Raw genomic sequence first — 26,865 nt, 5'->3', positions numbered from 1 at the left:
AGTCGTCAGCAATGGATACTATGCAGCCCTATGTGATAGTTCTTCAGAGTGTGCGAGTAACAACTAGATTCCAGATTAATAGTTAGACGATGTTGACTGTGATCTTTAATTCTTTATCAATTAATGGCCGGACTTATTTGTGAGCTCCGGAAATAAGTTGTAATAGAGATATTGGAAACTGAGAAGGAATCAAATACTGTATGTTAAGGACGAAACCTTAACGAAATGATTGATTATAATCTTCCATCAAAGATGATGGCCTAGCCTTATCCTAAAAGAAACATTATTGTTAACAAACAACTTCAAGTGGAAGAAATGAAATTCCCAAGGGAAATAACTGAGCAAAATCGTCCATAAAAAATGATGATGATGTAGCCTCTATGGCGCCCGAGTGTAAAGAGCATCTCGAGTGGCCAATATTTAGGAGTACGAAGTTTAGAGAGGGTGCATGATCACTTATTAATAACCAGCGGCAGCAACCGCAGCAGCTGCAGAAGAAGCAGGAGCATTAGCAGCATCTTGTTTTACCTTGAGGACAACCTCCTCAGTGGTGGTGCCAATGATCTCGTTAGCACGTTTCAGCCCAACAGCGCTATACCGTCCAAGGGTATCCTATATTCATTCATAAATCATAGTCACGTTTACAGATAGTTAATTTAGGGTTTGATCCATGACAGTATGCAACTAAAAGCCATTCGGAACCATCCTACAAGTATTCTTTATTTCTGCATATCATTGTTTAGTCAGAAAGAACAAAGAAGCAAAGCTAGTCAATCTAAGCAGAATGTAAATCATCCACACTTATTTTGTTGAAATTAATAGAACTCGATTGTTCACATTAACTACTGAACATTTAGGGAAGCCTTACCTGAGTAACAATTCCCAATTTCTCTAACTTCTTAACTGCATCGTCCACATCAAAATTGATATCGTCGTTAAACTGTTCTTTGATTAGGTCCTCACACCACTTGTCCAGATCCTATGGTAAAATAATACATGGCCGAAATATAGAATGCACATAAATCTCTTGCAATAAGTGATTGTTAGGAAACTGATAAATGGATATAACATGCATACAGGTAAAGTAGCTTTCCCTTGTTCCATTAACATATAGAAAGAAACTATTACTTCCTTGACCTGCACATTAAAGAAATGCAGTGTAAGTGAGTACATAACTAAGCCTATCAAATTCATAAAATTTCACACAGTCAAGCTCACAGCTTACTTCCTGTTGAATCACATCATCACACAAGTGAAGAAGAGTTCCCCTTCCACTATCTAGTTGTTTTTCGTACATGGATTGTGTTATCAAGTTCTGATATTGAGCTAAGTTCTGCTGAAAACTACAGACAAATTATATTCACAAGCGTTAGTAATTAAAACGAAGCAAGTAACTATGAAATGAATCGAATGGAGTCGGTAGACACTCAAATTATTTATGTAAATGCTAGTGCCAGTTATTATTGTCTCATCCAGGGACGTGAAGTTTTACATCAGATATGTGTGCCTAATCTGGTGTTTATCATCAATGAAGACCTAGACAACCATTTAATCATGGGCATATGATTTGATTGATGGCAACAGTATACATAAGTATCCAGTCCCACAACATTAATTATAATAAGGAAGTTAATGTGAGGCTCCTCTACTCTCTAATAGTGGAAAGAATATCCCCCAGAACAAGCAATTAATGTGAGAAAACATGAACTGTTGAAGGAAAATCAAGTTTAGTGTGCCTTATCAAACTAGGAATAGGAATAGGAGAGAAGGTTCTAGATTTCTCAATCCTACACGGATTGGTATTCCTTGTAACATTAGATTATGCACTTTGTAATCCCTATATATAGGGCTCCTATTCTCTATAATGAAACACACTTCTCTCATCAATCTCTCTCAATACCAATATACTTAAACACGTTATCAGCACGACTCTAACCACAAAACAGCAGAAAACCAAAACTCATTCACAAAGCAGCTCCTAGCCCGAGCTAGCCGAGCCTTCGCTGCAGCCCGCGCGCCCGCGCGCTTGCAATCCTTGCACAGCAGCCCCTGCTGCCCCCCTTCCTGCAGCCCTGCGTTCCAGCCTGCTGCCACCGAAGCATCCCTGCTGCGCAAACAAGCCAACGCACACCCACTGCATCTTTTTTCCGTTCCTGTGCACATCCGTCTACTTTCAAGCCTCGAAACGTCTAGTTCGGAAGCTCAGATCGAAAAACTTTCTTCATCAAAGTTGTTCGTCTCTGTCTCTTCCATCTAACCTCCGAATTTCAGCCTTATCGGAGATATATTCAGATCTGTACACCAATCGAAGTACAAGCTGTTCAGAACAGAATCTGCTCCGAATTTTCAACAAGTAAGTATTCAAAAGAGTAAGTTTTGAAGTTCCTATAATTCGAAATTTAAATATTTCTTCTTTTCTCGGGGACTTGAAAACCTCCCTTCTTCTACATCCCACCTTTCTTATAACGTGGGTTCGATTCTTGAAAAGCGGAATCGTGGGGATTCACGCAATTAACGAACTAAGAGCGTTCGTAAGACTTCGGACTAAGAGCGTCCGTAAGCATCGATTTAACGAACTAAGAGCGTTCGTATGCTACGGACTAAGAGCGTTCGTGAGCATAGATTTTGACCATTTAAACATCATTGTTTCGGTCTAATCCAAATATTCTTGGAAATCGATTTCTTGGTAGCATTAAGGCTCAGAAATCTTATATTAGTTTTCGTGGAAGCATTGACTCCGAAACTAATACGTTCTTGCTTTCCTTTCAGGATGTAAGACTTGAACGAGCTCGATTTTACTCCATTGGATTCAACGGGCACAGGATATTTATTTGCCTACAATCCAAGAGCCCTGTTCTAAAGGAACCGCTCAAGACTCACAAACTGAGATAGAAAATTCCAGGGCATTTACCTTGATGAAGCGCCACATGAAGATGGCCCTCCAGTTTGAGTACATGAATGAGGATAACGCTAACAACCTTTGGGTTGCGCCTAGTGAACGTTTTAGTAACATTCACAACTTTCCGAACATAGAAGCACGATGGAATAATATCTGCTTCACTATAACTTTGAAAGAGTTATGAAATATTGTTCGGAGGCTCTCTGCATCATATTATTTATGCATGCTTGTGGAAAAACACAAAATAACAAATTGATTGAGAAAACCCTAACATGACCATAGGAGTCATGACGTTGAGGGTATAGGGTTGGACACCATGGCGCCATTTTTTGGCCATGATTGCACTATTCCAACGCCATTGGTTCTAGGGACCATATGTATTGTGTCAATACACCTCAATCAAGAGAGCATCCTCTTCATGGTATTTATGGAGTACTTGATCAATGGTAATCAAGATATCGAGCTATAAAAGACTTTAAATCTGGCGATGAAGATAGAATGCCGCAGATTTTTATTTAGAATAGTCTTTTAATTTCCAAGAATTATGTAATGGCAATTATGCCTTAATCAATAAAATGACTTATTGGATTATCTCTTTTCCTCTAGGCGTACTCAATTAAGTATGATGTCTAGGAAAGTAATTGAGATTAGTGGTACTTAAGAGAGCTTTGCTCCACCGACATCTCTCTCTACTTCCCTGGTCATATTTAATTGGAATTACCGAACGAATTGAGTGACTACAATTTGTCTAATGTTTGATTTTTCTTTGGATTAGATTATGGTCACGAAACTTTGATGTAATCATTGGCTATTATTAATAAAGTATCGATTTATTTTATCTCATGTCATGGACATATTTTTCGAACTTTATTACTTCAAATATATAAGAGCCAATGGTTTTCATGCGGAAACGCATTGTGAGAATGGACAAGAGTTCCTTTGCATCACCTCTAATGACTACGGACATAAAAGAGTCTTAGAGAAACTTATGTGTCGATCTAGTGGGTTGTATGCAACCACTATACGCATAATTGAATCCAATCATGTTATGAGAGATGATTTATGGGATTCTGACACATATAGGCTTTGGCATGACCGTCTGGGACACCTAGGTCGTGATATGATGATCCGTATATTAAAGACTTCACACGGACATCCATTTTTCAGAACGAAGAGAAGTAAAAACCAAAAATTGGTTCGAGGAGATGCACCTGCGCCTCACGGCGCCAAGACTGTGCAAGACCGGCCACTTAGGGCCGGCGCCGTCTACCCCCTACGGCAACAACATGGCATTGACGCCATGGATCATTGTTTGATTCCTCCTTCTACTTCTAAAGTCAATTGTGACTTCATGGCTAAACCAAAATCCTCATTGGTTGTCTCTAAAGCCCATCATTCGTTCTGCAAAGCCTGCTCTTTAGCAAAATTAGGATCGAGACCATCCTATGCAAAGGACACTAAAGAAAATATATCATTCTTGCAAAGAATCCAAGGTGATATTTGTGGACCTATTCAACCATCATGCGGACCATTTCGATATTTTATGGTATTGGTTGATGCATCGACACGCTGGTCACATGTCATGTTATTGTCCACTAGGAACGCTGCATTTGCTAAACTCCTAGCACAGATTATTAAGTTGAGGGCTCACCACCCTGATCATCCTATTAAGTCTATAAGATTAGACAATGCTGGAGAGTTTACATCAAAGACTTTTGATGATTATTGCATGTCCATTGGGATTGATGTTGAACATCCTGTTCCTCATGTTCACACCCAAAATGGTCTCGCAGAAGCCGCCATTAAACGACTACAAATGGTCGCTAGGGCATTGGTAATGCGCACCAATCTCCCTATTTCTGCTTGGGGCTATGCAATATTGCATGCAGCTGTGCTTATTCGTCTGAGGCCTACTGCCACTCAACCCTTTTCTGCGTCCCAGATGGTGACTGGGTATGAGCCTAATGTCTCACACTTACGCATATTTGGGTGTGCAGTTTATGTGCCAATTGCGCCTCCACAGCGCACCAAAATGGGTCCTCAACGACGATTAGGCGTTTACGTTGGTTATGATTCTCCAACGATCATCCGCTACATAGAACCCTTGACAGGCGATCTCTTTACCGCAAGATTTGCGGATTGTCACTTCGATGAGACAGTCTTCCCATCGTTAGGGGGAGATAAGAACATCAATGTTCAACAGGAACGACCGGAATTGTCGTGGTCTGTCCCCACTCTGTCTCATCTTGATCCCCGAACCGCACAGTCCGAAATTGAAGTGCGGAGAATTCTCGATCTTCAGAACGTAGCAGAATCGATGCCTGATGCGTTTTCTGATATCGCTAAAGTGACGAGATCACACATACCTGCTGCAAACGTGCCTGCAAGGATTGATGTCCCTAAAATTAGAGGACATGACGCCACCTCAAGGGCACTTGAGCATGGCGCCAACGTCCAAAGTGGTAGTGACGTTGTGGCTAGGCCCACGGCTCCTGCCAGGAAGCGCGGGAGGCCAATAGGTTCGATGGATTCTCGCCCAAGAAAGAAAGCGAGTTTGGCACAAAATAATCCATTAATCATCGATGTAAATAATCCATCTCATGAGAATATTCCGGATTATGGTTATGTCCAAGAGACATCATTGGGGGACGCTCCAATGTCAGAACCAACTCCAGAGAATAGAGAGATCTCCATAAATTACACTAGTGTACATGAGATGATGGATAGAAATTCTATGGCAATTGATGATGCATTTGCATATCATATTGCGAAAGGGATTATAGAATATGATGATATCGAACCTCGCTCTGTTGAAGAATGTCAACGAAGAGCAGATTGGCCTAAATGGAAAGATGCGATCCAGGTTGAATTGGATTCACTAACAAAGAGACAGGTATTTGGGCCTGTAACGCAGACACCCCCAAGTGTAAAGCCTGTTGGCCATAAATGGGTATTTGTTAGAAAGCGTAATGAGAAAAATGAGGTGGTAAGATATAAAGCCCGCTTTATGGCGCAAGGTTTCTCACAACGCCCTGGAATCGACTACGAGGAGACATATTCTCCCGTAATGGACATTATAACGTTCCGCTACCTTGTCAGTTTGGTAGTTTCCGAAAAAACTTGACATGCAGCTTAGGGATGTGGTTACAGCAAATCTCTATGGGGATCTAGATTCAGAGATATATATGAAGGTTCCAGATGGACTTCAATTACCCAAATCAAGTGGCTCTAAACCACAGAGCGCGTTTTCAATAAGATTAAAATGCTCACTATATGGATTAAAACAATCTGGACGGATGTGGTATAACCGTCTAAGTGACTACTTGATTGGGAAGGGATATATTAACAATGAAATATGCCCATGCGTGTTCATTAAAAGAACAAGTTCCGGATTTGCAATCGTAGCAGTTTATGTCGATGACATGAACCTAATTGGAACTCTAGATGAGTTGAAGGAAACTGCTAAATACTTGAAATCCGAATTTGAGATGAAAGATCTTGGGAAAACACGGTTTTGTCTCGGTTTAGAACTCGAGCACCGTAGTGATGGAATCTTGATCCATCAGTCTGCATATACTCAGAAAATCTTAAGGCGCTTTAATGAAGATAAAGCAAAGCCTACGAGTACTCCCATGATCGGCCGTAGTCTTGAGCCCGGAAAAGATCCGTTTCGTCCAAGGGATGAGGACGAAGAACCATTAGAGGCCGAGGTGCCCTATTTGAGTGCAATAGGCGCATTATTGTACTTAGCTCAATGCACAAGACCGGATATCTCATTCGCAGTGAACTTGTTAGCTCGACACAGCTCTGCGCCAACACACCGCCATTGGATTGGTGTAAAGACCATCTTTCGATACCTAAGAGGTACGATTGATATAGGCCTATTCTATCCCTACAGAGAGAAAAGGAATGACGGAAAATTGGGATTGGACTCCAAAAGGCAAAACGCCCCCGTCCATGGAATGGCCGCCGGCCATGTTGCCGCCGCCGGCGCCGCCACCGCTCATGGTGGTCGGCGTCCTCCTATCTCCCTCCATCAAAACGACAATGATGTCTTGATGGGTTTTGCTGATGCAGGGTACCTCTCTGACCCTCACAAAGGTCGCTCCCAAACTGGTTATGTCTTTACCATGGGAAGCACTGCGATATCTTGGAGGTCTACAAAACAGACCCTTGTTGCTACTTCCTCAAATCATGCAGAGATTATTGCTCTACATGAAGCTGTACGTGAATGTGTATGGCTAAGGTCTGTAATTCGACACATTCAAGGAAGTTGTGGTTTGAAGTCTACCACAGATGAACCTACATGCATTTATGAGGATAATGCAGCTTGTATTGAACAAATGAAGTTAGGTTTCATCAAGGGCGACAACACCAAACATATATCGCCTAAGTTCTTTTATAATCAGCAACAACAATCACTTCTAAAGATTGAAGTGAATCAAATCCGATCAGAGGATAATGTAGCGGACTTATTCACTAAGTCGTTACCTAAATCCACCTTCGAGAAACATGTGAAGAGTATCGGATTGAGAAAGTTATCCGAACTCCCACGATTGTAGCAATCAGGGGGAGATATCGACATCAGGGGGAGTTATGATGTCTACATGTTCGATCTCGAAGAGTGAAGGACGTGTTGTGCTCTTTTTGTCCTTCGACCAGGATTATTTTTGTCCCACAGGGTTTTGTTACCTGGCAAGGTTTTTAACGAGGCAACGGATGAAGCGTCACCACCAAGTTTGAGCGGCACAAGGGGAGTGTTGAAGGAAAATCAAGTTTAGTGTGCCTTATCAAACTAGGAATAGGAATAGGAGAGAAGGTTCTAGATTTCTCAATCCTACACGGATTGGTATTCCTTGTAACATTAGATTATGCACTTTGTAATCCCTATATATAGGGCTCCTATTCTCTATAATGAAACACACTTCTCTCATCAATCTCTCTCAATACCAATATACTTAAACATGAACTAGAAAAGAAGAGCAACCTGAAATATGTCTTAGCACAGTAACCAATCACAGTGGAAAGAATTGCAAACATAACCCAAAGATCGACTTTAGTCGTTTCAATCGAAGTAATAACAGCAACCTGTAGAGAGGGGATTAGTACTAAGCTGCACATTTTCACAATATACAAAACTAAACCAAGTAGAGTGCACCGAGACAACAATGATTGCTTATAATAAACTGACCAGACCAACTACAGCAGAGCCTATGAACGAGAGCCAGTCCATTGGTGTTAAACCTGGGTTCTTCTTTTCAGGCTGTAAATTAAGGCAAAAGGTTCGGGTCATCAATTGCACATACATGCATGCTTCGGGGGAAAATTATAAACAAAATATTATAAAAAGGCTATAAAGGCCAGATGAGAATCAGAGACTCACAAGAACTATCTCCAAATCAGCCATTGGAATATTTTTGAAATGTTTAATATGTATTCCCCGTTCTGAACCATCCTCGTCGGTAGTTGCTTGTCTAAAGAGTCAATGTTCTTCTTATCAATAAATTATTTTTCAACAAATGGTTTCCTATCCAATATCAAAAAGGGCAATCAAACCCTTTCGCCCATGCATGCAAATAGCTAGAGTCCACTACTTATAACTTATGATACTCTCATGCATGCACTGAGCTTTCTCCAATATAAGAAATTCTCTGTGCATTAATTGTATTCGTCTTGGAAGAAAATTCATTATACTCATAAGCAAAAGGTTTCGGAAAGGAAGAAAATACAATTAAACCAATGCAACAAGCAAATGGTGTTCAGGCTAGCATTATGCAAAACAATAATTAATACATTTTTATTAAATAAAGTACCTGTAAACAACGATAATCCTTTCAAAAGTTGGCTCCTGGATTGTGTTCTTAAGAAGCAAAGTTTGAACGCTGAAAGGCACGATATATAAATTGTCATTTAGTGGCAATAATCACCATAAGAACGCCACCGAAATTCAACTCAAATCAAAAGTCAAGGTTCCAATTTTTAATGCCATCTATGTTCAATGCGTATGGAATCAGAAATCTGAAAATGGATGGACAGCGTCCTCGATCTGGAATGTTGAACTTTTTCCAAACTAGCATCTCTGTGAGTGTGAGGGGGTAGGAGGAGTTTCAGTACATTTAACCTTATTTCTATTAATCCTTTCCATTCAACTTATAGCAAGACACTCATGAATCAAAAATCATTCTCCAGAGTATAGTTTGAAAATCAAAAGTTAGAAGAGAAATTTGGAAAAAGAAATATTTATAAAGATAGAGAATTGTAGCGTCCATCCAAAACCAAGTAATCAAGAGCGAGGTAAGATCGATCCAACTGCATATAATGGCAAGCATGCAGTTAAGCAGTAAACTACAAAAGCGATGTAAAACACCTTAGTTCCATGTTTTCAAGACGGATTCGTTCAACAAAGAAATCGTCCTCATCTGTATGAGATTCTGAATCCCTCTTCTTAGGGGTTGGTTTCTTGAAAAACTTGTCTAACCTGCGAGAAAATAACATGAGCCAAGAATGCAACTTTACACAGCTATTTCCACAACAAGGCTTGTATTACCAGTCACTAAAATTGGAAAGGGGGATGTTTCAAATCTAGAATTGAGTTTAGATGAGTTTATAGTTCACTTACTTTGAAATATAAAAAAAAATGATCATAATTGCTAAAACTATGTGAATTCCAGTAAATCAACTTTTGAAAAAGTACTCACTTTGTTATTTGTAAAAGATATTTCCAAAAACGTGCAATGATAATGTCCACCTTCTCCATGAAAAACCAACCGGTTGTCTTATCAAGTCCAATGCCGCGTCGGAAGATGACATACTGAAGTGAGAAAGCAATGAAGATGAAAATGAGAGAGAGAGAGAGAGAGAGAGTATTTCCAACATCAAGCAAGGATAAGACTGATGAGCACATGGTCGGCAACTTGAAATTTTAGAAGGATTCCAACTTCTAAATGTCTGCAGTCTCTTTTTCCATGTTTAAAATACCTTATCAGCAAAATCTGGAATGTCTTCGGTAGGATGACCTTCGAAATATTTCTTCAAAAGTCTGTTGTCAAGCTACATTCAGCAGAAAATGTACCAGTATCAGCAAATGTGAAAAGCACGTAGAAAGGCAAAGAACATTAACAAAATCTAGATTTCTTTAAAATTTGCACAAATAAATTGAAAATAGGTTTACAATTAGCTACCAAGTACAAACCTTAGACTCATCAACCACGATGGGAAGACGTAGAAGATACTGCCCTGAAGCCGCAACCTCAATTTCTTCATTATTTGCAATCTTAAAATTACTCTTTTCCATCACCTGTACCATAACTAGAATTAGTTTAAAATCCCATACTATCTGTGGATTGGAAATTTCTTTGTAGAGTGTGGTAAAAGGATTTTTAAGCAATGTCAACATGTGCAGATACTTTTCAGTTATCGTACATCCAAACAGAATTTCTTCTGCAACAGTATAATCATTTCATGTTTGTGACAGTAAGTATTGTGTAGTTGGTATGGGTCATATGAGGAAAACAAGTTAAAGTGAAGCAGCCATGCATAGAACCTGAAATAAGTACATGAGGAAATTTTGTTCAAGCACATCAATTTCTTCATCGTCAAGTTTCTGTTGCTCCAACCTCTGGGCTCCATGTACAGGATCAAAGAGGGAGTACAGTTGCTGTGTGTCAAATAAAACATTGTTGCTCAATCAGCGAAAGTCAGAGTTAATGAGAAAATAATACAAACAGGATCCTGAAAAGCATGGGCATACCATCAAATCCTCAAATTGTAGAAGATACCAAGCCCGAATTGTGTACTCGACCCTCTTGCATAGCTTCAAAAACTCAGTCCGATCAGAACTTTGCTCTGCAAAAATTTTTGAACAGTTAATAGCATGCCAAATTAAGGAAACATAAATGCTTGCGGCAAAACCAAGACTGCATGTTGGCAAAAATTAATATATTAAATGATTGATAGATCAGCTTCATTTTCTGTTGCAGATATCCCAGTTAATTTAAGTTACCTGGAGAGATAAAAAGTGCAGAACTGGCATTTTCTATGTTCATGGTCATTTTGAAGTGATCAGGCCAGTTCTCAAGTAGTTATCGACCTCCGAGGAACCAAAACAATTTTGTCGGTTGGGTTTTTGTAAAGAAAAAGTATGTAGCAGAGAAAGGAAACAGGAACAAAATTTGCAGAAATTTAGGTATAAATTAAGAGTGAGTGATGGAATGGGAGGAAGTAGGAACAAACCGATGAGATTGGTCAAGGTCATGATGAGTCTGGGCTTAATAACTGCAATGACGGATTCACGCTCTAATCGAATAATGTCTTTCTTGCCCTTGCCCTTGCCCATGTTGCTCTTCTTTTCCTTGAATTGTCTGCCAACTTGAAGAAGGTGGTCACACTCTGCTATTTACTTACCTTAAATCAGAGGCTGGTTAGTGCAGGCCGGAGTGCTATTACACACTATTCGTTTAGTGCCAAGACAGAAGGAGAAAGAGAAGCACAAACAAGACAGAGTAGCTAGTTTTTTGAGGCGAAAGAGAAAGTTGTAACTGCCACCTCCTCTTTTCTCTCCATCATTAGTGAGTCTCCGTCTCACTCTGTAACAGCTGCCTACAATGGCGCTCCGGTCACTCTCTACTCCGCTCTAGGCGGGAAATATTAATTTCTTTCATGTTTTTCACTTCTTCATATATAGTTATATACTCTAATGCATGTAACTCAGATATCTCGTTGCACTTACTTACTTGTTTCGGACTACTGGACGCGAGATTTAATAAGCGTTGTATTATCGTGATTCTGCATTTTTGTTTTAATTCATTAGTTAGTGTTACAATTCGTGTGGATTAATATGGAGAAATTATTTTGCATTTTCATGGTCAGAATGGATTATTGATGCTATGGCTCCATTACCACATGCCAAGAGATCGACAAGTTTATCAATTTTTCAATCAGAAAAAAAAAAAAAAGCAGCGTATATAATCTCCCTGCCTACTGAATTATACAATAATCCATTTTTTATTTGGGGCAATCATAATGCTGATTCATGTCTTGTTCCAACTGCAAAGGTTCAATATAATTAACAGCCATAACCGATATAGTAACACTCAAATTCAAGCATATATCAACGTACAGCTGTGTCTCTGACTCCTTGATATATCATGAAGCACATTTGTTGGAAGGAGATTGACACTGGAGAGAGAGAGAAATGAAATATCTGCAGATATTTCAGATCTTGTTTCGACTTTTCAACTACAACATAATCTTAATTTTCAAGCTGTAAAGCCAAATTTCCAAAGATTACCAAACATGATGTAGCCTCTAAGGCTGACTGTAAACAGCATCTCGAGTGGCCAATATTTAGGAGTACGAAGTTTAGAGAGGGTGCATGATCACTTATTTAGGAGTACATCGGTGTCGGCAGCATATTTATCCTCGTCGGTGTCGGCAGCATAGTTATCTTCGTCTGCGTTGTCGCTGCCGCCGCTGTCAGCGCCGACTGCAGGAGTGCCGACTGCAGGAGTCGTTGCTGAAGGAGAAGCAGGAGTATTAGCATCAGCAGCAGCAGCAGCATCTTCTTTTGCCTTAAGGACAAGCTCCTCGGTGGTGGTGCCAATGATCTCGTTAGCACGTTTCAGCCCAACAGAGCTATACCGTCCCTCGCTATCCTATAACCATTCATAAATCATAGTCACGTTTACAGACAGTTTATTATTCTGAACCATCCTACGAGCAGTATTCCTTATTTCTGCAGATCACTGTTTAGTCAGAAAGAACAAAGAAGCAAAGCTAGTCAATCTAAGCAGAATTATCATCCACTGTTATGTTGTTCAAATCAATGGAACTCGATTGTTCACATTAACGACAGAACATGTAGGGGAGCCTTACCTTAGTAACAATTCCCAATTTCTCTAGCTTCTTAACTGCATCGTCCACATCAAAATTGATCTCGTCGTTAAACCAATTTTTCATCATCCACTCACACGTCTTGTCCAGATCCTATTGTAAAATAATAGATGGCCCAAAGATATAATGCACATAAAGTTCTTGCAATATCTGATTGTTAGGAAACTGATAAACGAAATAGAAAAGAGCTAGATATAACAGATGCATACTGGTAAAGTAGAATTCCCTCTTTCATTTAACACAAGGAAGGAAATTATTACTTCCTTGACCTGCACATTCAAGAAATGCAGTGAAAATGAGTACATAACTAAACCTATCAAATTCATAAAATTTCACACAGTCAAGCTCGCAGCATACTTCCTGTTGAATCACATCATCACACAAGTGAAGAAGAGTTCCCCTTCCGCTATCTAGTTGTTTTTCGTACATGGACTGTGTTATCAAGTTCTGATAATCGGCTAGGTTCTGCTGAAAACTACGGAGACAAATTATGTTCACAAGTGTTAGTAATTAAAATGAAATAAGCAAGTATAGTAACTATGAAGTGAATTGAATGGAGCCGGTACACTCAAATTGTTTATAATGTAAACGCTAGTGCCAGTTATTATTGTCTCATCCAGGGATGTGAAGTTTTACATCAGATGTGTGTGCCTAATCTGGTGTTTATCTAGCATCAATGAAGACATAGACAACATTTAATCATGAGCATGTGATTTGATTGATGACAACAGTATACATAAGTAACAACTCCCGAAACATTGATTAGAATAAGTTAACGTGAGGCTCCTCTTGTCTCTAATTAACGGAAACAATATCCCCCAGAACTAGCAATTAATGTGAAGAAACATGAACTATAAGAAATTAAGAAGAAGAGTAACCTGAAATATGTCTTAGCACAGTAACCAATCAATGTGGAAAGAATTGCAAATATAACCCAAAGATCGACTTTAGTCGTTTCAATTGAAGTAAAAACAGCAATCTGTAGAGAGGGGATTAGTACAAATTAAGCTGCACATTCCACAATATACAAGAATAAACCAAGTAGAGTGCACCGAGACAAAAATCATTGCTTTCAATAAACTGACCAGACCAACTATAGCAGAGCCAATGAACGAGAGCCAGTCCATTGGTGTTAAACCTGGGCTCTTCTTTTCAGGCTGTATAGGGAAAAAGATTCAGGTCATCAATTGTACATACATGCTTCAAGCGAAAATTATAAACAAAATATTATAAAAAGGCTATAAAGGCCAGACGAGAATCAGAGACTCACAAGAACTATCTCCAAATCAGCCATTGGAATATTTTTGAAATGTTTAATATGTATAGCCCGTTCTGGACTATCCTCGTCAGTAGTTGCTTGCCTAAAGAGTCAATATTCTACTTATCAATATATTATATTTCAACAAATGGTTTCCTAGAGCACCAATATCAAATAGGGCAATCAATCCCTTTTGCCCATGCATGCAAATAGGGTCCACTACTTATACCTTATGAGTACCATGCATGAATTGAGCTTTCTCCAATGTAAGATATTCTCTGTGCATTAATTGTATTCCTCTTGGATGAAAATTCATTATACTCATGAGCAAAAGGCTTCGGAAAGGAAGAAAATACAATTATATCAATGCAACAAGCAAATGGTGTTCAGGCTAACATTATGCAAAACAATATGATTAGTACCTGTAAACAACGATAATCCTATCAAAAGTTGGCTCCTGGATTGTGTTCGGTAGAATTAAATTTTGAATGCTGAAAGGCACGACATATAAATTGTCATTTAGTGGCAACAATCACCATAAGAATGACACCAAAATTCAAATCAAATCAAAAGTCATGGTTCCAATTATTAAGGCCATCCATGTTCAATGCATATGGAATCAGTATTCTGAAAATGGTGTAATTGCTGATGTGTTGTGCTAACTGAGGGAAGGCACAATAGTCGACCAAAAGCAATTAACGAACCTTTAAAAAAAAAAATTGGACTGATTTTGTGATTGAAAACTCTTGCAGCCTTCCATCATTAAACAGTACAACATGCATGTTTAATATTTACCTCCATATCATGAGTCCATAATGGACTAAACAAAGGAAGGAAAGCGTTTAGGATTGGAAACTATTCTAGGCATCCTAGTTAAACAGTGACAAGCGTGGCCTGTGGCCCCCCATTATACCAATATTGTCTCAACTTAACTACCCAATAGGTGTTGGGTTTTAATTACAAAAGGTCTCGGTACAATTGGGTGAGATCCACACACTTATACGTTATATTTTATTTGTCACTTTTTCAATGTAGGATCTGTCCTCTCCAACACGTCTCCTCACGTGCAACCTAACTCTAGGTCTGCACGTGAAATTAATTAACAATCCGATTCCCACATTGGAAATTGGGACACAAGTCTCACTTATAAGTTATATTTTATTTGTCACTTTTTCAATGTGGGATCTTTCCACTCCAACACGCCCCCTCACGTGCAACCTAACTCTAGGTCTGCACGTGAAATCGGAATTTTCCGATGGCAATATAAGGAACCCAAATTCGGGCTCATGACAATTGGAGACGCAATTGGAGAGAGACCCGCTCTGATACCATGTTAAACAGCAACAAGCGTGGCCTGTGGCACACCATTGTACCGATATTGTCCCAACTTAACCACCCGATAGGTGTTGGGTTTTAATCATAAAAGGCCCACCCGATAGGTGTTGGGTTTTAATCATAAAAGGCCTCGGTACAATTGGGTGAGATCCACACACTTATAAGTTATATTTTATTTGTCACTTTTTCAATGTGAGATCTTTTCTCTCCAACAATCCTATATTGACATAAAACTCGACTATTATAACGATAGAGAATTTCAGCATCCATCCAAAACCAAGTAATCAAGAGTGAGGTAAGATCAATCCAACTGCATATAATGGCAAGCATGCAGCTAAGCAGTAAACTACAACAAAAGCCACGTAAAACACCTTAGTTCCATGTTTTCAAGACGGATTCGTTCAACAAAGAAGTCATCCTCATCTGTATCAGATTCTGAATCCCTCTTCTTAGGGGCTGGTTTCTTGAAAAATTTGTCTAACCTGCGAGAAAATAACATGAGCCAAGAATGCAACTTTACACAGCTATTTCCACAACAAGGCTTGTATTAACAGTCACTAAAAATGCAGAGGGGGATGTTTCAAATTTAGAATTGAGTTTAGATGACTTAGTAGTTCACTAACATTCAAAATTAAAAAAAAAAATGATCAAATTGCTAAAACCATGTGAATTCTAGTAAAGTAATAACAGACAACTTTTGAACAAGTACTTACGTAGTTATTCGTAAAAGATATTTCCAAAAACGTGAAATGATCAGGTCCACCTTCTCCATAATAAAGAAATCGGTTTTCTTATCTAGTCCAATGCCGCGTCGGAAGATGACATACTGAAGTGAGAAGACAATACTGATGAGAGAGAGAGAGAGAGAGAGTATTTCCAAAATGAAGTAAGGATAAGACTGATGAGCTAAATATGAGCATATAGTCTTGAGATTTTAGAAGGCTTCCAACTTCTAAATGTTTGCAGTCTCTTTTTCCATGTTTAAAATACCTTATCAGAAAAATCTGGAATGTCTTCGGCAGGATTATTTTCAAAATATTTCTTCAAAAGTTTGTTGTCAAGCTACATTCAGCAGAATATATACCAGTATCAGCAATTGTGACAAGCACGTAGAAAGCCAAAGGAACATTAACAAATGTAGATATATATAATATTGCACAAATAAATTGAAAATAGGTTTACAATTTAGCTACCAAGTACAAACCTTAGACTCATCAACCACAATGGGAAGATGTAGAAGATACTCCCCTGAAGTCGCAACGTCAATTTCTTCATTACTTGCAATCTTAAAATTACTCTTTTCCATCACCTGTACGTACGTACCATAACTAGAATTTTAAAATTTTCTTTATATAGGCTGTGGTAAAAGGATTTAAGCAAATCCCTTGTTAAAAGTGCAGGCTTTTCAGTTATTGTACATTCAAACAGAATTTCTTGTGCAAAAATATAATCATTTAGGTTTGTGACATGCAGCAAGTATTGTGTAGTTGGTATGTGTGATATGAGGAAAACAAGTTAAAGTGAAGCAGCCATAGAACCAGAAATAAGTCCGTGAGGAAATTTTGTTCAAGCTCATCAATTTCTTTATCACTAAGTTTCTGTTGCTCTAACTTCTGGGCTCCATGTACAGGATCAAAGAGGGAGTAGAGTTGCTGCATGTGATGTGTCGGAAAAAAAACATTGTTGCTCAATCAGTGAAAGTCAGAGGTAATGAGAAAATAATACAAACAAGATCCTGAAAAGCATGGGCATACCATCAAATCCTCAAATTGTAGAAGATACCAAGCCCGAATTGTGTACTCAACCCTCTTGCATAGCTTCAAAAACTCATCCCGATCAGGAATTCTCTGTTCTTCAGTCCGATCCTGAGTATCGTTTTCTGCAAAATTTTGAACAGTTAGTAGTAGCATGCCAAATATTAAATGGTTGCATCAAAACCAAGACTACTGTCGGCGACAATTAATTAATATATATAGTAAATGATTGATAGATCAGCTTCATTTTCTGTTGTAGATAATTTAAGTAAACTGGAACTGGCATTTTCTAATTAAGTTGATCCTAATTTTCTTAATTAGTAGTCATTTATTTGGTTGTGTGTTGGGTTATGTTTTTTGTAAAGAAAAAGAATGTAGCAGAGGAAGGAAATGGAAACAGAAAAGGCAGAAAGAAAGTTGGGATCGAAGTGATGGAATAGGAGGAAGTAGCTAGGAACAAACCGATTTCAGCGGCCAAGGTGCTGATGAGTCTGGCCTTGGTAACTCCAATGACGGATTCACGCTCTAATCGTATAATCTCTTTCTTCTTGCTCTTGCCCATCTTGAATTGCAGAATTGTCTGCCAACTTGAAAAAGGTGTACTACTATTTAAATCAGACAATCAAGACACACACTCATTTTTAAGGCAAGAGAAAGTTGTAACTGCCACCTCCTCTTTTCTCTCGCTCCGTCTGACTCTGTAACAGTTGCCTACAATGCCGCTCCGCTCCACTGCCTACTCCGCATTTCTTTCGTCTCTTTCATTTCTCTTCTTCATGGTTCATAATATATAACTGGCTGGAGACGTACTTGTTGCTCTTGCTTGTTTGTTTCTGACTGGACGCCTTTCTTAGTTAGTCATGACGACTCGACTCGAATCGAATCGTGTGTCATATATTATTAGCCTTGGTTAATTGTGCTAAGCTGTGGCCTGACTTTTGCATTTTCATGATTCCCCTCCATGCGATGCTCCATTACACATGCCAAGAATCGGCATACATGATGAGTTTTACAACAATCCATTTTTTTACGATGATCCATTTTTATCATAATTAATGCTTGTTCCTACTTCAATATATTGACACTCAAATTCAAGGATATATCAAACTGCGTCTCTAATATATCATGAAGCACATTTGTTGGACAGGAGATTGACAATGGAGAGGCGTTTCGAGTTTTCAACTACAACATCATCTTGATTTTCAAGCTGTAAAACCAAATTTCCAAAGATTACCAAACTTGGTGCGAACGTTGCTGTAATCGGTGTGTGATCGGACAAAGATCTATGATGCTCTCAAGCATGGATAATCAGGGGAAAACAGGCCCCACCCAAACATTGATGAGAAGCCCACTACACTGCGACCAAGAGGTGGAACAAAATTAACAATATTTTCCATCTTGCAGTGAAGCATTCAACAGCATTCAATGGAATTTAGTGTTTGGTATAATATCTTGAAAATGCATTCTGTTCAGACGCTGCAAACACTAGCTTTAAAAACACTTGCACTCAACATTCCATAAGAGAGGAGAGAGAATTTGGTAATACCAACAAACAAAGAAACGATACCCAACTCAATAGAGCTTAATTATGTAACCAGCATTTGCCTCGACAAAAACTTCAAGCCTCCAAAATTATTGAAAGATTCTCGAGAACAGAGAAAAGAAATAAAAAATCCCCATGAAAACTAAATTCTAAATTGTAACTCAGCTAATAAATTAGAGTACCTGGATTTGTCCAAAAATCCCACAACTCCCCTGCTGCTATCTGCCTGCCCATCTAACATATATACATGGTCGCTATGGCCCTTGTATAGGTATGTACAAAACCTATCTCCAGCTTTGCTTTTTCATCTTCTGTGAATCTCCAGTAACCTCACATGCTTCCTCACCATTCCTCTCCTCCTCTGCAACACGTATAGCAAGTCAAAATTTCCTTTTACATGCATCTTGTATACGCATTTCTTGTCCTGTCCTGCCTCTGAATCAAGCACATGCACTGTCCCAATACGGCAAAAAATAGATGTCATTGGTTCCATGACCTCAAGAATGGTTTACCCACTGGATCACGTAAACCAGAGTTCTGATGAGGTAAGTTCATCCATTGCAAATCATCATGCACCACAGAAGTAGCTGCTTCGCGGCCACCCAAATAATCAAGTGCATGAGCTGCTTGTGGTAGAACATTGCCAATCCTCGGAGTAACCCCACTCACCATTCCGTAGTTCCTAGGTGAAATGAACTGATCAGTGGAGCCAACTGAATGATAAGGGTTACCTGAACGTAATTGGTTACAATGAGATAGAACACTAAATAAGCTCTCATCCGCAGTACTTCCACTCCCAATGCTGTGACTTGTGACGCTAGCAGCATCTGACCCAGACCATCCCCCATGAACTGGATGCTCACCAGAAAACCAATTCGGACTCAACATATCTCCACCACTTAAGTGAGATTGGAGAGGTCCTGGCATCCGAACACTACTGGCATTCCAATCCTGAAAATTGACCGGAGTAAGATGCTCCTGCCTCGGAATTAAGTATCTACCTCCATCAGAGTAAATGCTCTCAGTTAAGTTTTGAGGTATGTAAACACCATTCTCTCTCTTCTGCCCCAGCTCCAGAGGCAGTGACTGGTGTTGCTGCTCCTCAAAATGCACGGGAAACTGACCATTACCCATAAACACATTGTTTGGTGGCCGGAAATCCAACCCAGCCTGTTTCTGCAAAGGGTAGGATAACATGCCCTGTCCCTTGAAGAGAGATTGAAGCAATTCATTTCGATCTTGGTTTGGGTAAGAACTGAAGGAGCCACTATCTGATTGTCTGTGCAATACATCTTTCCCAATGTTTCCCACAGGAAAATCAGATTCCAGATCTAGTATGTGTGTCTGATGCTCTTCATTAACTTGTGGAAGCGTAACTGACAATTCACTGACAGATGCATATTCATGGTTTGTGGTAGAATCATAGTAAGAATGTGGCATGCTGACTGCCTTCCATGCATCTCCACTTGAACACAAATGTGCTTCCTGACTTACAGCGGCATGTGCAATGCTCAGATTCCCTGAGTACTCAGATAAATTTGGAGGAGAATGATCAGATTCTGTAATGATGTCTTTCTCTGAATCATTATCTGATTCTCTGCACAAATGTTTTTCTGATTCTATATCTGTGATGTTGCACACATGCCCATCAGTAAACAGCTGAGACTTCTCATCTTCTTCCATGTGGAAATCCTCCCCCTGTGGCAAGTCAGGTACAGACTTTTCATCATCATGCATGGTAGATTCATGATTCTCCACCCCAAGCTCATCCTGAAACACACTATGGTTCTCATTGCCTTCATCCTGCTGAACACCCAATCACAAAACAACAAATTGAATATCACACAACAACAGCAAAACAGGTTTAATAAGAATCAGCTAGATGTCCCTCAAGCTGGTAACACACAATAACTGAGAATGGAAGAGGACAGAGGCAATAATCACAAACCTCCATCACAGACTCTAGCCTTTCCTTCATGTCTGTCTCCAAAGACACTGTCATTCTCCGTCTCTGCAAACGCATTTCCATCCAAATTGCATAAGCTACTGGGAGATCTTTTCTTGCCAATTGCAACCTACATATACAAAACTTTTAGAAGACAGGCAATAAAATTTTTGTCCAAAAACTCAAAACATATATATATATATATATATATATATATCCACACTAACCAGTGCTCGTGCAACTTCTTCTGCTCTTCTTCCACGAAGACTTGATAAGGTTGTATATTACAGTCATTACCTAAAACCCTGTTAAGAGACCTGAACTGAATGCTTCTGCCAGACTGCTTCATGCTCTTAACAATTTCACGCTGCTTCTTGCTAATCTGAAGTAATTAGAAGTGCACAATCAGCAAGAGACTATAAAAACCAGAGCGGTGTACACAAGAAAAATACTGCTGATTAAGAAAAGTTAACAAAACAGATGTATGTGTGAAAGAGAGTAGCATCCAACCCCAGAGCATGATCTCCAGGGGTTCTTCAGTTGGCCCATATATATTTAAGAATACAAATGGAGTGCATGATTTTAGTTTAATAATAATAACTGCCAAGTCACTAGCAGTTATCCGAAAAAAATTCAACCCAAACAAAGAATGGATATCTGGATTTAGTCCAGGACCACTTAAATAAATCCACAAGACCATTATTTACACCTACAAACTAGTGAATGAAGAATCCCAAAAGGAGGACGGACAACTCTAGCCGGAAAGGAGACTTCTTGGTTACCCTGGAATGGTATAGTTAATTACAGAAATAATGAAGGAACACCAACCTTAACATATGACATGTATTTAGCACCATCGTTATTGTAGATATTATTACGCTTGTGTAGCTTGTCTCCTTTCTTGGGGATTGCTCCTACATTAAGTGCATCATCTTCTGTAAGCAATTTTTGTCTATTTTTGTCCTTTAGGAAGCCTTTCTCACAGAACCTGACACCAAAAATGATCAATGGGTAACAAAGATATAGCAACTACAAATATTAAAGAAAGTAGCCTGGTAGACATATAATTTAAGAAAACAGAAAAGGACGAAAAGCACATAAGAAAGCTAAATTACCTGTTCTGAAGTTCCCCGCCCTTGATCACAGATGAAATTTGGTTATCACTACTGCATGCTTTGTCATCTGCAACCCAAGAACCAGATTCAGATGTAGGCGTGGCATTTTCATCAAGATCACGGAACCTGGATTCATTTGCATGTGAAGAACTGTGTTTCTCCATATCTTTTCTTGACCTACATGAAAAATACACCAGAATGAAATTAGATAATCAATTGATAAAGTAAGATCATGAACCAAGAACCAAAAAGTTTGAAAGAGACGTAAAGAACACTCATAATTACTAGCATTAGCATCCAATAAATCCAAAAGCACACAAGTTTCTAATTACAATAAAACAATAAATACTGAACAACCAAAAAGGTGAGTCGAGATTATCAATCAGGAATGATAAATTATTACACATAAATTTAAAAATAAGAGTATTGCTAATAATGACAACTAAAACAACAACGTAATACTAATAACTAACCCCATATATTTACATTAAAAAAATATTAGAAAAAATAAAATAAAATAAAAGATCATAGATCTCAATAACCTGTGCAGGTTTCAAAACTCAAGTAATTTGTTTTTTTCTATTTTTTATTTCTTACCATTTCTGCAAGATACCACAAATTTAGATTTTCAGATTATCATCCATCCACATCAAGAAAAATCTGCTAAATTTAGCAATTACACCATACAAAATTTAATTTATATGTGCAAATAATGTGTAACAGAAACTACAATCCCACCGACCTCCATATTTTCTGCAAAAATTCCTTTTCAGGATCTTCACATCTTGCATATATCTCCTTCAACTTCAGTAAATACGCAATCAAACTGCACAAAACAGTGTGACTGTATATATTAGAGAAGAAGAAGCTTTTTTTTTTTTGGTACAAAGCAAAATCACCTTTAAGCGATACTATTACACATATTATAAGAAATTAGCAAAGCTTCACGTACTCATTATGATACTTCTGCAACTCCTTATAGTACACTTTCTTATCAGTCATTAGACACTGTTCCCGATGAAGAATGGCATCCGGGTGGAAATTACCCGAACAAAGTGAAGCACCCCTGAAAGAATACATTCCAGATAAAGGTCATCATTGAACCATCGAATTACAATATTAATCATGAAAGGAGCTCTACTTTTCAATAACTCACAAACCACATATAAGTTCTTTCCTTGGTTTCATGATATGGTTAACAATTCAAAGAAATTACAGGAAAGACCGCAACGTTTACAAAATTGGTCACAGAGAACAAGACATTTTGATTGATAGAGAATAACTATTATGTAATATCAGAAGATTCTCAATCACTACCGAGTATTTTCTCAAACAAAACCAAAGCACGTAGAAACTGATTAAACGTACCAACGAATATTATATATTCAGCATCTGAGCGTTTCCTTACTCTTTAAAAAAAAAAATAAGAACCTAAACTAATGCAGTGAAATGGGGTAGTTCATATGAAGAAAAACGCTTGCACAACGTGCTGTTTCCCAGCATATATGAGTTCAAAAATGCATATGGATCCTGAAAGTAGTCAACTTATCCACACAATACAAGTAAGAACTAACAACACTTGCCATTTAAGGAAAGGGTTTCCAAAGTGGAAGTAATCCCCAGCAAGCAATGCTTTCACAACTTGCTGTGCCTCTGATCCCCTAGGAAGAAACTGCATAAGATGACTTCTCTCGTTCTCTGAAAGATGTGTCTGCCAAACCTGCAACATTTTTCAAACAAAAAACAATTATCACCCTTTTTCTTTTCTTTTGAGAAGAAAAACAATTATCACCTATGAAACAGAATTCAGATTCAACAATTGTGGATACCCATGAAGTAAAAGCTACCTCATATGAAAGCACATCTTCCAAATTTTTCAATTCATAAATGCCATGAGGAACAACAAAAACATCTGCCGGAATATTGTGGCTAGTGGTAGTAGAATCAATATACGGCTTCAGATCATTCCAACTTATGCCAATTTGATCCCTTTTGGCAACCACCATTTTCTGACTTCCATCCCACTCAAGAGAAATGTGAGGATTAATGTTTGAATCATCTTCATTTACTCCCATATTTTTCTTTTTTGCTCTATGTTGCTCCCTAGAATTGCAACCGACAAGGGTAGCACCATTTAATCTTTTTCTGCGTTGATCAGCCGCCATTTGGTACCAGATGTCAAAAACAAGCTCCTTAAAAAGATTATATAATCATATAGTATAGCCTTCAACAAATGGCGTCCCTTTCAATGCAACCTAAGAGCAAACATCCAAAGACAGTAAAGAGATTACTTAATCTGACTCGTAACTCACAAAAATAGCCTGTCTCTCTGTTTTAAGAGCAGGGTAAGAAGAGCCATCTTATGAGGTGCATTATAATTACAGAGAGGGGTTCGAATTCAGAAGTGCATTACAATCCAAACTGACAGACTCAATCCAAAATCGCAACTATATGGTGGACAAATCAATGGAGCTAACTGGAATTAGTATATGAGTGGGAACTGGATACATGTCATGTAAATTGTCAAACGCTTTATGTCATGTAAATTGTTGTTTAAGGGAGTAAGAGAACAGTTAAAGTGTTAATGGAAAATAATTTACCAAAATAAAGTGTTAGCCAACCAACAAATGTAAGCCGCCTAATTGAAACAAATAAAGACGCAATTAACAGCTGAAACCAAAGCAATTGCAGACATTGAAATACGAAATTAAAAATCGCATACAAATTGAGAGACGGGCACCCAGAGCCCACATAAATTAAGCCTTTGACAAGAAAGGATAGCGAAACCCTAAGCAATGAAGGCACAGAAAAAGACCTGAAATAGGAGGGGGGGGAGCGTCTGGCCTCAGTAGAAGACGATGAGGTTTAGGGATTGAAAGAGAGAAGGAGAGGGTTGTGGATTGGATTGAATTGAATTGAAGTTGGAAGGGCAAGGGAGAGAGAGACACACACACACACAAACCATAGAAAGAGGGTGTAGAGATATCTCGAGTGTGGTCTTCACATTCGCGCGTTCAGGCGCGGCTTGGCTCGAGCCATGGCTCTTTGTTACAGTCTACGTCGGTTTCCTGATCCTGATTCGCAGCAGGAATGGATTTCTTTTGCTTCTTTCTCTGTGACGGGAATGGTTGGATTTGATGCACGCTTCTTCTTTCTTTTTTCTTTTTTTTTTTATGCTGAAAGGTTTCTTTTTGGATTTGATGTATCAGAAATTAATCTCCACAAACAAAAAAGGAAAAAGAAAACTAAGATTAAATTAGGTCATATGACTCGATTCATGGTTTCTCGATTGAATTTGGACTGAATTAATTGAGATTTGAAATAATAGCAGAGTCACTAATAGGATTTGGGCCGGATTAATTGAGGTTTGAAATAGTAGCGGGATTGTGACCATGCAGACTAAAGCTCAACTTCTTCCGATAGAATGGCTCTGTCTCTCGAGAGAGAGAAATATCATCGTTTCCTCTCTTCGGTGAGCGACAGCGACAAACCTTCTCGCTTACTTCTCTATTATGGTGGCGGCGATAAATCTCTTTGTCTGCCCCTATCTTCAGTTAGGGGAGGATGTTTTGTTGATGTTGGTGGGATTGGGATTGGAATCATTATCGATCAGATCTGGTTTGGTGGTCCTGGTGATGATGGATCTGCTCTTGATCAGTCGATTGATAGTGGTGGTAGCGACCGACGCGGCGGCCATATTGCTTCTGTTGGAGGTGGTAGGGATTGGTGGCGGGGCTGTGTGCATCTGAATGAAGAATCTAGGCGAGCTTCTGGCTTCGTCTTATTCTCCTTTTTTCCGACGATGGTAGTGGTGCAGATTTCGGGGCAAGTGCAGTGGGCTGCCTTTGGTTCATGACTGCGGAGGATCTGATCTTCGATGGATGGGTTGGTACTTTGTCCGGAGGCGGCGAAGGCTTCTGGTTGAAATCTGACCCCCTTGAAAATAGGGTAGACGGTGGAGGTGCAGTGATGCTACTGGCTGTACTAGGGATGCCGGCGAAGGTTCTGGGGTGGAAGATCGGAGATCTATGGTGACGGAGGTCAACGGTGGCTTACGATCTGAGTGGGCTGCCTTGTCTCCTTGCTGGGCAGATTGCTTCTGGGATCCTTGCTTTGGGCTTTCTGGGATAGGGTTGACAGGATGGGCTTTGTCCCATGACTGGCAGTGGGTAGACTGGGTCTTAAGCCTGTTCAAGGCCTGGTCTTTCTTTGGAATGGGGGTGGAGGGTGATTTCTCACTTTCTAGTTCCTATATGAATAGGGTTTCTATGGCCCATATCATTGTTTAATTTCTGTTTGGGTCACAAAAACTAATGCCTTAGTTGAAACTTTTTTAATGTAAGCTTCGAGGTTTCTTGGTTTTGCTTAGAATAATGGTGCGTGAATTTACTAAAAGGTGGGTGTACTCGGGATTTCTGGGATTTTATTCTTCTACAATAGGGTTCATGAGGTTCTAAGGAACGATTTTTTCTGTCGACCCCATAGGGGTGTTTCGTTTTTGTACTACTTGTTGAATATTAATGAAATTGCTGACCTATTTTCATCAAAAACAAAAAAAAAACTTATTCTGTATGAATGCAATTATTTGATCTAAAAAAAAAGACTAAAACTCAACTAAAGGACTCCTTTTTTTCTAGTGTTGATCAGTGTAAATTCTTGACCGCTTTCATTGACATCGCCTTCCTCTAAAGCGTGTCCATCAAAATCAACCCCGTCGGCCTCCTTCATCGACGTCAAGTTCTCATAAATCCAAATCCATTTTCTTTTCATGTTTTCCCTTTTTATGAAAAATCAAATGTCCAACAAAATAAGTAGAAACATAAAACACATTTTATATTAAAGAGATGAGCAAGTTGATATACCTTATTCTCGGTCCAATTATCCTAGTAAATGCTAACACAACATCCAATATCCATATTGGATAATCCCAAGGATGTTAACTCAATGGAAAGCTAAGCTTTTGTTTTTCACCTAACCACTTAAATCGATATATCTTTTGAATACATAGGATTGTGCAATCAAAATGCCAAAGAACTCACTTGTTTTTTATGTAATTTTAATTAGTTCTTTGTTATTTAAGCTTCACACTCCTATGCGAGGTCAACATGCACACCGAATGAGGTAA

At 38.9% G+C, this 26,865-nt stretch overlaps 2 protein-coding genes across 12 annotated transcripts; both read right to left on the bottom strand.

Annotated features, from left to right (window-relative positions):
* Window positions 1-186: 186 nt before the first annotated feature.
* LOC112186323 lies at window positions 187-11,429 on the bottom strand. 2 transcript variants are annotated; one of them, XM_024324693.2, is made up of 15 exons: window positions 11,132-11,429; window positions 10,650-10,744; window positions 10,443-10,556; window positions 10,092-10,196; window positions 9,878-9,949; window positions 9,598-9,710; window positions 9,267-9,377; window positions 8,713-8,781; window positions 8,283-8,373; window positions 8,091-8,162; window positions 7,887-7,987; window positions 1,226-1,343; window positions 1,078-1,137; window positions 869-979; window positions 187-612 (listed from the first exon to the last, which is right to left on the bottom strand). In XM_024324693.2, the coding sequence occupies exons 1-15, from the start codon at window positions 11,232-11,234 to the stop codon at window positions 460-462; spliced, it is 1,488 nt and encodes a 495-aa protein (XP_024180461.1). In that variant the 5' UTR covers window positions 11,235-11,429; the 3' UTR covers window positions 187-459. The 2 variants fall into 2 exon arrangements, with proteins under 2 accessions (XP_024180461.1, XP_040370843.1); XM_040514909.1 differs by lacking the exons at window positions 7,887-7,987; window positions 8,091-8,162; window positions 8,283-8,373.
* Window positions 11,430-11,935: 506 nt separating this feature from the next.
* On the bottom strand, window positions 11,936-24,921 carry LOC112186322. 10 transcript variants are annotated; one of them, XM_024324691.2, is made up of 17 exons: window positions 18,863-19,154; window positions 17,808-18,493; window positions 17,600-17,724; window positions 17,138-17,262; window positions 16,922-17,035; window positions 16,588-16,692; window positions 16,374-16,445; window positions 16,097-16,209; window positions 15,755-15,865; window positions 14,471-14,539; window positions 14,061-14,151; window positions 13,876-13,947; window positions 13,669-13,769; window positions 13,148-13,265; window positions 13,000-13,059; window positions 12,773-12,883; window positions 11,936-12,552 (listed from the first exon to the last, which is right to left on the bottom strand). In XM_024324691.2, the coding sequence occupies exons 3-17, from the start codon at window positions 17,697-17,699 to the stop codon at window positions 12,277-12,279; spliced, it is 1,638 nt and encodes a 545-aa protein (XP_024180459.1). In that variant the 5' UTR covers window positions 17,700-17,724; window positions 17,808-18,493; window positions 18,863-19,154; the 3' UTR covers window positions 11,936-12,276. The 10 variants fall into 10 exon arrangements, 6 of the variants coding, with proteins under 6 accessions (XP_024180459.1, XP_024180458.1, XP_024180457.1 ...); XM_024324690.2 differs by having other exon boundaries at window positions 17,600-17,717; XM_024324689.2 differs by having other exon boundaries at window positions 17,600-18,493.
* Between the last annotated feature and the right edge of the window lie 1,944 nt (window positions 24,922-26,865).

This window comes from Rosa chinensis, chromosome 2 (assembly GCF_002994745.2).
Source record: "Rosa chinensis cultivar Old Blush chromosome 2, RchiOBHm-V2, whole genome shotgun sequence".
Lineage (NCBI taxonomy): Eukaryota > Viridiplantae > Streptophyta > Magnoliopsida > Rosales > Rosaceae > Rosa > Rosa chinensis.
The sequence above is the reverse complement of the archived record's forward strand: the minus strand, read 5'-3'. Positions and strand labels throughout refer to the sequence as shown.